The sequence below is a fragment of the Neltuma alba genome, unplaced genomic scaffold, assembly GCF_004799145.2.
Source record: "Neltuma alba isolate B1F8T4 unplaced genomic scaffold, ASM479914v2 tig00010736_pilon, whole genome shotgun sequence".
NCBI classification, from domain to species: Eukaryota; Viridiplantae; Streptophyta; class Magnoliopsida; order Fabales; family Fabaceae; genus Neltuma; species Neltuma alba.
The window spans coordinates 171,722-184,464 of record NW_021635563.1 but is presented as its reverse complement, the minus strand read 5'-3'; the positions used below and the strand labels follow the sequence as shown (position 1 = coordinate 184,464).

Below are 12,743 nucleotides of genomic sequence, written 5' to 3'. Positions count from 1 at the left end.
TATTTTTTAAGGTAGTCTTTCTAATAATGATAGTTCTAACCAATACACTTGATTAATAAGGATATTTTAGAAAAGACAACACTTATTTATTATAAATAACTAATTTAACTTTTTTTAACACTTTTAAATTAATTAACTAACTCTTATAATTAATACAGGAGGTAGTATACTAAAAACATGCGAATTCGATGGCTCAATTATTTGAACGAATTCCGGTAAAAAAAATAAATTATTTGAACGAATTTAATACACTGCGCAGATGGCGCACAGTCAAAAACTATAGGAGTACACAGGGAACAACGCAAACTGGGGAAGCAACCACCATTCAGACAGTGACTTGTAAGTCTGATTAATTCAACACAGTAAAATCTTACTTGGATTTTTTCAAAGCTTAAAGTTGACCTCCTCACAAATACAACATATCAGCAAAGAATGGGACAACGCACGTGTTCATTCTTGGAAAATGGGAAGGAAAAAAAAAAAAGCTTAAATGCTTCGACTCGACAAGTTTCGTGTTTCCAAGAAATTCCATTTGACAACGACGCACTCACCATCAGAGGACAATGTCATCCCATTCTCCACACTTTCCCATCGCCAGACTTTTGTAACAGTACTTTACCATCACAGTTAACTAGACGTACATTAAGTTTGAAGAAGGCAAAATAATATTTCTTTATTACGCACGTGCACTTTTTATTTAAAATAATTCTGTTTAAAGTACAGTCAAACACCCTTTTTAAAGAGTGAAAAAGGAAAAAAAAAAAAGAAGAAAAAGACTACTCCTCCTGTCATTAATATATGATCTAATTGTTAAGTTGATTTTGATTCTAAATATAAGACTTATTTTTCATATTTATCAATTTTTTTAAATTACTCTTATGGATCTCAATCATAATCAAGTAGAAGTGAGAGAGATGATATTAAGGAACATAATTATGGTATTTTAAGAAAAATATATCATATTTCTTATAATTAACTAACTTACCTAACTTTTTTAATCTAATCAAATTAGTTAAATAGATCTTATATCAAAGATCTGAACAACATTACTATCAATATAAGATTAGAGCTAATAGTTAAGATTTGGTCTATTGAGTTGGTCTAGATAACTCATTAAAGAATTGGTTGAGTTATAATCCACATTGAAATGGGCCGATATGAACCCGTTCCGGTGTGTCAAGCTTATGAGTTTATATATTTATTACTCACGGGAGTTGAGTCTAGTAAAAGAGGCTAGTCTCTCACAATGTGGTAAAATAAGGTTCGAATTCCTGTCAGGAGACATGCCCATATTTAAATCCCGATAGTGTTTGGATTAGGATTATCTCTAATAGAAGTAGACATATACTTTAACAAAAAAGTTTATATATTTATTATTTTCTAAAATCTTTTTTCCCTGCCTTTTTAAGTAGTATTCCTCTCCTTTATTATTATTTGCGAAATATGAATTGTGATTGTAATTTCTTTAGAGATTCGGAAATGTGATTTCTTGGGATTATAAATTAAATTGTCATTCGTGAAGTAATCTTTTTGGAAAAATAATTTTTATACGAATTGTGATGGTGGATATAAGAATTTCATTTTGCTCGGAGTAATAACATGAATGCTCACAATATTTTTTTTAAAAAAATGATCAATGAGTTGGTCCTTAGGCTTGTCTTTAATTTAAGAGCTGGAAAAATTTTGAGCTAGTTGAATTGGGCTAGCTTATATTCCTAATTATATTTAGACTTATTTATAATATAATTGTTGTTATAAAAATAAAATAATTTGTTATTTATTTGAATTTATTAATTATTAATTACTTCCTGTGGTCGTTATTGCAATTTTATATTTAAAATCAAATTCAACTGTCAACTAACATTTTACATTAAGAATAGGAGGAAGTAAAAAAAAAATCCTTTTTTAAAAAAATAATAAATTCTATATTTATCTTATTTTTAGTATGCTAAGTTTATTTAATCTAGCTCCAAATTATTTATAAAGAACAACTTATAATTATTAACAAATTAGTAAGATTTTTTTCTACCAACGGAAAATTAGTAAGGTTTTTCACAAACATGCTTTTGTACAAGTCACCTTTGACCCAAAATTTCTCCCTTGAATAAATTACTTTTGCATGCAAATTACTTTTTTATTTTTAATTTCTTTCTCATGACAGTTGGCATTTGCATGTAAGAATTGACTGGGGCCAATTCCGAGCAATCATTAAACAAGCATAAACTTCACTCCTTCCATGGCTGACCGAGTCCAACTTTTAACTCATATATATAACTCAGTGCGTTCGAACCAAATCATAACAATTCATTCATTGGTTTCTTCGTAGAAACCAGAGAGCGAGCAAGAGCTGAAACAGTGAGCTGTAGTGGTGGTGGGTGTTGACATTTCTGAGAAGTGAAAAACCCACAAGAGGATCAGAATCAGATCATGTATGTGACTAGGCCTCTCTCTTTTTACAGAAAATCTCCTGATTCTCTGTCCTTGAATCCTCCTGAAGGTCCCCATTCTGGGATTCTGGTGATTCAAGATGAACATGAAGTTAAACCGTCTTCTTCGTCTTGTTTCGGAGAATTCCATCAGCTCAAGGAGCTTCCTTTTCCTCAGAACAAGAGCATTGAGCTGTTTTACAGATCAGGGATTTCTCTGAACAGAGCTACCCATTATCGCCACGTGGCCTTCATTCCAGTTCTTGATCAGCCACTGTCTTCCAATCGCTACTATGTCATACAGCTCAACGAGAGGCATAGAGGGTAAGCTCCTTTCTCATAAATCTCAATCTCATCATGGTTCTGCAGATTATTCACGCTAAAATGTGATTTTGTTCTCTGTGTCACTTTTATATTTATCTTCAGTGCTGCACCTCCATATATATGTATAAGATTTTTTTTAATTTTTTTTTAAAGTATTGTGCTTAACTTGCTTTTGGTTTTGCAGGGAGGCATATACCAGCATAGATGAGGAAGAATTGGAGACCTTCTGTTTCTATAATTCTGTACCAGTTGAACCTCATTGTCAATTAGATATCAGTAACGAACACCAAGTGTTTGAGGTATTTCCTAGACGAAGCAAGATTACTTTCAGGAAGGGTTTCTCTGCTAAACCTCTTGCTCCAAACACATTTGCTCCGAAGTTTCTCAGCGCAAGGTGGAGAGTGAAAGCCTCAGATACATTTGATTCGAGCTTAGGAGAAGCAGCCGGAGTGGACAACACCCTTCGCACTCGCCTGCCGGAATTCAACTTCTCCTTGGCAAACACAAGTTCAGAATCTGCTGTTGTGGGAAAATGGTATTGCCCCTTGATGTTTATCAAAGAAGGAGCACATAGAACATTGAGAGATGAAATGAGAAGATCAATGTTCTATGAGATGACTCTGGAACAAAGATGGGAACAACTTTTCTCGTGTGAGAATGATTGTGGAACAGAAAACAAGACTGTGCTTGTGGATGCTGTACTTCAGAAAGAAAAGGTTATAGTAGCAGAAAGGGAAGTTCTAACTGATGAAAAGGAAGTTGAAGGTCTCAAGCGGTTCAGGAGTTATAATAACATTGGGGAAGAGACCAGTGTAGGATTGAGTACAGCAATAATTGAAAGAATGAAATGGGAACAAGAAAGATTTGGGTGGATTGAAGGGAAAGAAAAGCAAGTTAGGATTCAGAAAACAGAAGAATTCAAAGGGACAAGTGAATGGAAGAGATTTGGATGTTATGTTCTTGTTGAAAGTTTTGTGCTGAAAAGATTGGATGGAAGCTTAGTACTTAACTATGAGTTCAAGCACCATCATCAGATTAGAAGTAAATGGGAATGAAGGAAAATGAAAAGATTTCTGTTTCTGCCATTGTTTTTTTAGACCAGACCAAACTTTCTTTCTTGTTATCAAGTGTACATTCGCAAAAAAAGTTTTGGAGTCCTAGTGTTGTATACTAAGTATTCAGTTTTGTTTGTGTTGTTGTTGACGAAGTAGAGGGTTTGTTTATTCATTTAGTTTTGCAGTATATTCTATTTGAATATTCATAAAAATTTTAAGGATAAACTGGTGAGAACCATTCTTTTTTTCTTTCTGAATTTTTATTCATGAGATCTTGTTGGTGGCGTACTGAATAACGACATTAGAAGTTTGATCAGACAAATGGAAATCCAAATCCACGGAGAGGATCATAATTGCAAAAGTTGGGGCCCAAAAAAAAAATTTGGTCAAAAGGAAATTAGCTCAAAAGCTGATAATGGCAAAAAAAAAAAAAAACAAAACAAAAAGAAAAAAAAAGGAAGACCCCGCCGGGGGGGGGGAGAAGTCCGTAGCTGGGCTGCTACGAGCTACACACACACACACGTAATCCTTTTCATTATAATGGCATAAAAAATGAGATAACATTTTAAATGGGAAGCAATATTATATTTCATTGTAACTCTATCCAAAGTCCAAGCATTACACTAGGATGCGTATTCATGCATCATTCTTTTTTCCTATGTGAAAATTCAACCCATGCGAACTAGTCTTTGCAAGGAAAAAAAATTCATTTTAATTTTGTTGCCAGGTCATTTTCATTTGTATCTGCAGAAAAAAATATATTCATTTTTAGTTTCTTACTGAGTCATTTTCATTCGTATCTGCAGAACGCAACTTTGACCTATTCTTTGTTTCCTTCTTTTATGTTGAATAGTTTGATAGTTCCTGTTCCCATCTCATTTGACCCAAGTCAAAAAAACATATTTTAAATCATATCAGGGCAATATACGGATTTCACTCCCCTAGTTAATATAATTAATAAATATCATTAACCTTTTGAGTGACTCGTTGACAAGTCAGAGCAATATACGAAATTGTCTTTCTCCTCTTTGATTTTTCAGAGTTCCCTTCTTATTACGAGGTTATATAACATGGGCAAATGCAACTTTCCGAGAAAGAACAGAACAAAGAAAAATAAAGTTGTGTCGCCAAGAAAATAAAAAGGGAGAAATCATGTATGTGACTAGACCTCTTTCGATGTACATAAACCAACCTTCTGCTCTGTCATTGCCTCCCCCAGAAGGTCCAAATTCTGGAATTCTGGTTCTGCAGGATGAAGAAGCCGAGCTTACTTGTTGTTTTGGGTTGTGCAAAAGCAACGAGGTTCTGGACCTGCCTTTCCCACAGAACAAGGACCTAACTCTTCGTTACTCAACTGGTGTTGGAAATCGACCCAATCAAGTTGATCACTTTTATGCTTCTTTCATTCCTGTTCTTAATCTGCCTTTGTCCTCCAACAGATATTATGTGATACAGACACATGGGAGACATAAAGGGTAGGCATATTTTATTTTTTCTTTTTCACAGAATTTAGATATAGTTTTGCATTATATATATTGACTTTAAGGTGGGTATTGTTATGTTAAGAACCAGTTTTGTTCGTTCATGGCAACCGTATACCATCTGTGTGGTCACCGAATGTGGTAAAAGTTGGCACAGCATGGGTAAACATTGCAAATTATTTCACTATTGACCTAGTAAATTTAAACATTGGAAGTGTCAGATAACGCAGCTGATGAAGACCTTTATAGTAAACACAAGGATCTGAGATTGAATCAAGCCTAAAGAGTAACTCGGAGGGTTTGAAGCAATAAATGTGATTAAATTAACTTCTCATTTCTAACTTATAAAGTTAACTATGAAAATAGGATATCATAAATTATGGATGGGCAATGTAACTCATTCTTCAAACTCTATGTAATAGATGAAAAAAATGTTTCATTTTACTGTACGCAAACAATGACCAGAGTTTAACTGTTGACGTTATTAGGATGTGGGCTTACAGAAAGAGAACATGTGAACTTTTATTTTAAAAAAATGTCTAAATCATGTTATTGGGGAAGATTTTACTCCTATATGCCTACTGATATGTATTATTTCAATGACCTAAAAGTTCAAGCTTAAACTGACTTTGCAGGGAAGCTTATACAAATTCAAGTGAGGAAGACATGACAAGCTGCTGTTTCTGCAACATTGTACGTGATGTGCCACCACAACCTCTAGATCACAACAGTACATACCAGCAATTTGAAGTCATGAGGGTTCAAGGACTATTCAATCAATGGGGTCGATTTACAGCCAGAGCAGTGGCTCCAGATGGAGTGCCACCACGTTTCTTAGAAAGAAAAGGGTGGGAGGCTAACACTTCAAGCCGCCACAGTTTCGATTTGGGTGAAGCACCAGGGCTAAATGCTTCCCTTCGAGCTCAACTTCCTGATTTCAACTTCCCATTATCTTATAAGACTTCTGATACTGTGATTGTGGGGAAGTGGTACTGTCCATTCATGTTCATAAGAGAAGGCAGACTGAAAGATCAAGTTAGGAACTCAGCTTATTATGAAATGACCCTTGAGCAAAACTGGGAACGGATATTTGAATGTGACAACGCTTATGCAGGAGGCAATAATTCTGTAGCTGTGGATGTTAGTGTTCAAAAAATGAGGGTTTTAATAAGTGGGAAGGAGGCTGAAGATGAACATGTGGCTGATGGGATAATGTGGTTCAGAAGCCATAGCAATGGATTAAAGGAGGCTAGTAGCAGTGTTGGGTTAAGCATGGCAATAGTTGATAGAATGAGGTGGGAACAAGAGAGGGCTGGTTATATTTGGGGTAATGAAAGACATGTGAGAGTGAAGGAGGTAGATCATGTTCTTGAAGGAAGAGAAGGGTGGAATAATTATGGATGTTATGTTTTGGTTGAGAGGTTTGTGCTTAGAAGATCGGATGGCAGCTTGGTGTTAACCTGTGAATTCAAGCACACACATCGTATCAGAAGCAAATGGGACTGAGAGGCTATGTTACTCTTTAATCTTTGGAAGTTTCTTAGTTTCATTTCTGTTTTGATTTATGGGGATTGGAATGTATTGTCTTGTTTTATGTTTTACATATTGCTGGCAGAATTCTTTCATTTGTTTAGTTGGTTTGTAAGGTTAAGAAAAACAATATTGAGCAGGTATTTTCATGCTAATCATTTGTGGATTAGACCTACCTATGAAGTGTAAGATCTTGTTTGAATATCAGCTTGGTGGCCCAAATACCCAGTTTTCATTCTCTTTCATATTGTCAAGTTAGCCTCCTATGAAATTTAAAATTAGTGATTTCTTATTGTATCTTCTATCTCTGACTCTGTTCCATTTGAATCGGCCTATAGAATAATTCAGATTAATGTAATTTCTACTTTCTAGATTCAAAGAACAGGACAGAAGTGTTTCTAAAGCATGTCACCTATTTGATACATCACGTATATAGAAATTGCTTCGAGGACTTTTTCTTTTTCTTTTTTTTTTGTTTTTTAATTAATCCGGTACACCTGTACACATATGATATTTAAGTCTATCTGTCTCTTGTTAATCATCAAATTTAAAATGTAGTCCTTGTGGGGTTCCATTCTCCCATTGACTTTTTGCAAGAAACCTGCATAGCTAGCTCACAGATTTAACAAATCACATACTGACTCAAATAACAATACTACTAAACTCACAAACCCGACTATAAAAGTGGTAGAACATGAATTCGGTCTGATAAATACATCAAAAAGAGGAGATTGTGAGAGAAAAAGATGTATGTGACGAGGCCTCGATCTTTGTACAAAAGGGATCCCGAAGCTCTTTTGCATCCAGCACCAGAGGGACCATATTCAGGCTACCTTGTACTCCAAGATGATGAAGAAGAAGAAGATGAGACTCACACATGTCTCCGTAACTTCCCATTTCCACAGAACAGGAAATTATCAGTTCTGTATCCAGAGAGCAGTAGAAATGGTGCCACAGTTTATAAAGATGGAGTCATGTTCATTCCTGCTCTTAATCAGCCTTTGTCTTCTAATCACTACTATGTCATTCATGGGAAAGGGACGCATCAAGGGTATGTGTTACATTTTTTTCTCTTAACAAGAAAATCTGATTTGCCATGTTTTGCTTAGCGAGTTGAACGACGGCAATTTTGAAGCAAATGCTATTAAACAGCTCATATATAAGTCAAACTAGATTAAATACATTGTTTTGCTTCTGAATATGAAGGAAGGCTTTTACGGAAACCTTAATTAATTTGTAGAGGAATGACACTTAGGTTCCAAAGATCAATTTAGTAATGGGCTAAAGGGCCAATTTACCAGGTACAATTGACATCCTTAAACTTTCGATTGGTACAATGTTCCCTTGTTTCAATTGCACCTAGTGAAAAACTTCTAGAGTAAATTTTTCTTTTGGCCTAAATTTTTGCATCAGACATTTGCAAATATGGGAATCTTAGTTCAAATAAGACATTCAAGTCTTACAGGTCATTCTCAATGATCTGCTGTTGAGATTCCCTTATTTGAAATTGCTAGTCTATATGTGCAACCTGGTTGGTATTCTTCCTTGTTTTTTAAGCTATAGATAATATCTTTAGTCCCGTGCATCTATTTTGTTGGTCAATCACTTTGGATAGAATCAGCACTCCAAGGATTTGATGTGCAGAGAAGCTAGCACAAGTTCAAATGACAAAGACATGGGAACATGTTTCTGCTGCAATTACATCAAAGACGTTAAACCAAGACCTCTAAATCCCTCTGATGAATATCAACGGTTTGAGATAGTAAAAAAGCGTTGGGGGTTCCAAGCCAACTCTGTTGCCCCAAATGGGTTTCCTCCTCTCTTCTTGAGGAGAAGTTGGACTCTCTCCACCAAAACACCCCAACATTACCATCTGAGTGAAGCTCTTGGCATTGATCACTCTTTGAGACACCATTTGCCTCCCTTCACTCTCCCATCATCACAATCAGATCACTCTGAAGCAATGGTCATCGGGAAATGGTACTGCCCTTTCATGTTTGTGAAAGAAGAAGGAATGAGTCTAAAGAAACAGATGAAGAAGTCAGTTTTCTATGAAATGACATTTGAAAGAAGATGGGACAAAGTTTTCTCTAAGGAAAACAGTGAGAAAAGTAATGAAGTGTTGGTGGATACTGTGGTGAAAACTCAAGTTGCAGAAATGGATGGTGGCAGAGAAGCTGTTTGGGAAAAAGGAAGAATTGGTGATGAGAGGGTAACTTGGTTTAAGAGTTTGGAAGGAGGAGAGAGAAGGGTAGCGTTAAGCAAGGCCATTGTGGAGAGAATGAGATGGGAGGGAGGGAGATCTGATTGGGTGGGAAGGAATAACAAAGAAATGAGAGTTAAAAGAGTGGAAAAAATTAAGGGAATGAAGAAAGGAAAGTGGAGGAATTTTGGATTATATGTGTTGGTGGAAAGTTTTATGTTGAAAAGAATGGATGAAAGTTTTGTGTTAACACATGATTTTAGATACTCTAATCATGTTAAGTGCACTTGGGAGTAAACTCGATCATCTTTGTTATCCAGTAATTAAGGGGGGAAAAAAACACATCGCATTGTGTATTTATAAAGTTCATCCTTATCTTTCACATGTACTTTAATCTCTCACCATATAATACTACACTACTAGATAGAGATGCCATTGAAATAAAAACATATTGATGATGTATTTGATTTCTAGAGTGTTCGTGGATTGCTTTGGTTTGACTTTTTCTTTTAAAAGAATTGGCTTGACAATAACTGCATTTATATTAAATTACGCAGATGAAGTTGACTTTTCTTTTCAAATGAGTTTGATTCTTACAACTGTATCAAAATTGCAGAAGAAATGATCTCTCAGATAATTCTACATCCAATAGCTTGTTGTACTAATAAACGTTAAAGTAAGGAAATAGATGTGGGAAGGAAAGGGGCAGTATATTCTCAATTGTCTCTTGTCTAACAACAAAAATTAAGATTAAATTAAATTTTGGACTCATTTTATGCATAAAATTTGATATGACCTAAACCGTTCATGATTATAAATACAAGAACTATTTATAAATTTTTTATTATACAGAAATATATAATATTTTTTTCAAAATTGAATGAAAACAGGAGGCTGAGCATCTCCTGAAAATAGAATGAGAGAACAAATTGAAATAAGAGTAATGAGCACATCTTAATTTAAAACATTAAGATTCAAGTTTATGGGCCTCAGCCCATTGAAGGGTTAATGATCCTTGGGGATATAATCTTCCTAAATTGAGTTTCTGCAAAAGTCTTTTTAAGATTTTCTCTCAACTCATGAGTTGGAATGCTAGATTGTGCTCATATTTACTGCAAAATTTTAATATTATATGACTTCCAATCCTTGATATAAAGCTAAACAATTAATTTGAAAATATTAATAAAATTAATTCATTTGGTTATACCTAACATATATGTGTTGAATTTTCTAAATTACCTTATTTAAACAAGTATATTGAAACTACTTCTCAATAAAAAAATCCTTACAATCAGGAGGGATATTTTGGAGAAAACATTATAAATTTAAGAGACAAAATAGATTGAAATCTTATATTTATGATCAAATTGAAATCTCAACTAACTTTTATATTTAGAACCGGTACATGTTATGACAAAAAAAGATATTTTATGTCACCCATTTGATTGGTAGAGTATTCAACAATTATCCATAGATAATGCTTCCAGTACACGTATTTTACCTTTGACCCTTTTTCGGCCGAAGTGTTTGACCTTTGACCAATCAAGTACAACGTGTGATTGTTAACGTCTATTTATGTCTTGTTCATCATCAAATTTCAAAACAAAATGCTTGGAGGGTTCCCATTCTCCTCTTGACTTGTATATATTATTTGTCAAAAGACAAACAAGAGAAGCTTCCATGAGAGTTCTGTATAATTATGAAGAGTTTGAACAAGAAACCTGCGTGGCTAGTGAACAGATTTATAACAAATCACATGCAGATTTAACAATTCAGTGAAACCTCCACGCAGGTTCTGGTCAATGGGTTTTGGTGTTACCATCAAACACACAACCCCAACAATATAAATCAATCACAGAACACAAGCATGAAGTTCATAAATTAAGGAAAGAGAGAAAGGAGAGAATGTATGTGACAAGACCTCGATCTTTTTACAAAAGGAATCCTGAAGCTCTTGGGCATCAGCCAGAGGGACCAAATTCAGGATACTTAGTACTTCAAGATGAAGAAGCTGAGACTTATGGATGTTTTGGTTTAAGGAAGAAGGGAATCGGCAACCTGCCATTACCTCAGAACAGGAACTTAACTGTTCTATATGCACAGAGTACTGGACAAGCAGCCGTGGTATATCAAGATGCAGTTATTTTCATTCCTGTTCTTAATCAGCCTTTGTCTTCTAATCGCTACTACGTCATTCAAAGAAAAGGAAAGCGTCAAGGGTATGCCTCACTTTCTCAGATCATATGTGCTCTGTTACTTTTTCGGCTTCAATTATATTCTTAGTTCCATGCTTATAGTTCATTGGTTTATCTGTTTTGCGCAGCGAAGCAAGCACATGTTCAACAGAAGACGACAAGGGAACATGTTTGTGTTGCACATACGTCAAAGACGTCAAATCAAGACCACTAAATCCCTCTGATGAGTATCAACAATTTGAGATAAGGAAAAACAGATGGGGATTCAAAGGCAAGGCCATTGTCTCAGATGGTTTTCCTCCTGAGTTCTTGAGGAGAGACGGTTGGAGCTTGTCAACCAAGACACCACGCCATTACCAATTGGGTGAAGCTCTTGGGATCAACCCCACCTTGCGAGCCCAATTGCCAACCTTTACTTTCTCATCATCACTATCATCTTCTGATCGCTCTGAACCAGTGGTTGCAGGGAAATGGTACTGCCCTTTCATGTTTGTGAAGGAAGAAGGAGTGAGTGTGAAAGACCAAATGAAGAGGTCAGTTTTCTATGAAATGACACTTGAAAGAAGGTGGGACAGAGTTTTCTTTAAGCAAAACAGTGGGAACGGTAATGACGTGTTTGTGGATGTTGTGGTGAAAACTGAAGTTGCAGGGTTGGGTGATGGGAGAGAAGCTGTTTGGGAAGAAGGAAGAGTTGGTGAAGAGGGTGTGATGTGGTTTAGGGGTTTGGAGAGGGGAGAGAGAAAAATAGGGTTGAGCATGGCTATTGTGGAGAGAATGAGATGGGAGGAAGAAAGAAGTGACTGGGAGGGAAAGAATGAGAAGAAGCAAGTGAGATTTGAAAGGGTGGAGAAGTTTGAGGGAATGAGTGGAATGTGGAGGAATTTTGGATTCTATTTGTTAGTGGAAAGCTTTGTGTTGAAGAGAATGGATGGAAGCCTTGTGTTGGCTTATGATTTCAGACACTCAAATCATGTCAAGTGCTGTTGGGAGTCATAAACTCATCCGTATGACATCAAAATGTCATAAATTTAAAGAGAATGATCCCAAGAAAGACCAGATTGTATATGCATATATAGAGTTCATTTTTTATACATGTACTTTTGTCTCTGTACATGTACATAATTCTATATAGAAACGCCATAGTAATAAAGAAAACACGCTAGGACTACAAACATCATTTTGATGATGCATTGATGGATTTCTATAGTTTTCAATTGATTAGTTCGGTTTAGTTTTTTTTTTTTTTGACCGGATTAGTTCGGTTTAGTTGGACAATAACTATTTAGACTTGTTTATGTATTAAATTATGCAATTGAGATTGACATGTAATGGGTATATTATTTTAGCGGTTTGTATGATGGGTTTGATTATTAATAAAAGTTGCGGTGGAGACAACTTTCTCATAGATAATGCTACATCCATTCATTTGTTGGAGAAACTGTCAAGAAGGAAAAAGTCAAGGAAAGTGGTTTTTCTTTCCTAGTTATCTCCGTTCATCAGCAAATTAAAAATGAGATTCCGTCTGTTAA

At 35.3% G+C, this 12,743-nt stretch overlaps 4 protein-coding genes across 4 annotated transcripts; all 4 read left to right on the top strand.

Annotated features, from left to right (window-relative positions):
• The first annotated feature begins 2,318 nt into the window (after nt 1-2,318).
• On the top strand, nt 2,319-4,030 carry LOC114758548 (uncharacterized). The gene is made up of 2 exons (XM_028947596.1): nt 2,319-2,750; nt 2,935-4,030. Exons 1-2 carry the CDS (start codon nt 2,428-2,430, stop codon nt 3,803-3,805), a joined length of 1,194 nt encoding a protein of 397 aa, XP_028803429.1. The 5' UTR covers nt 2,319-2,427; the 3' UTR covers nt 3,806-4,030.
• An 889-nt stretch (nt 4,031-4,919) lies between these two features.
• LOC114758549 (uncharacterized) lies at nt 4,920-7,038 on the top strand. Its single transcript, XM_028947597.1, has 2 exons — nt 4,920-5,280; nt 5,922-7,038. Exons 1-2 carry the CDS (start codon nt 4,958-4,960, stop codon nt 6,790-6,792), a joined length of 1,194 nt encoding a protein of 397 aa, XP_028803430.1. The 5' UTR covers nt 4,920-4,957; the 3' UTR covers nt 6,793-7,038.
• Nucleotides 7,039-7,547: 509 nt separating this feature from the next.
• On the top strand, nt 7,548-9,444 carry LOC114758552 (uncharacterized). Its single transcript, XM_028947601.1, has 2 exons — nt 7,548-7,867; nt 8,461-9,444. Exons 1-2 carry the CDS (start codon nt 7,563-7,565, stop codon nt 9,314-9,316), a joined length of 1,161 nt encoding a protein of 386 aa, XP_028803434.1. The 5' UTR covers nt 7,548-7,562; the 3' UTR covers nt 9,317-9,444.
• Nucleotides 9,445-10,884: 1,440 nt separating this feature from the next.
• Nucleotides 10,885-12,435, top strand: LOC114758550 (uncharacterized). Its single transcript, XM_028947598.1, has 2 exons — nt 10,885-11,238; nt 11,343-12,435. Exons 1-2 carry the CDS (start codon nt 10,925-10,927, stop codon nt 12,208-12,210), a joined length of 1,182 nt encoding a protein of 393 aa, XP_028803431.1. The 5' UTR covers nt 10,885-10,924; the 3' UTR covers nt 12,211-12,435.
• The last annotated feature ends 308 nt before the right edge of the window (nt 12,436-12,743 follow it).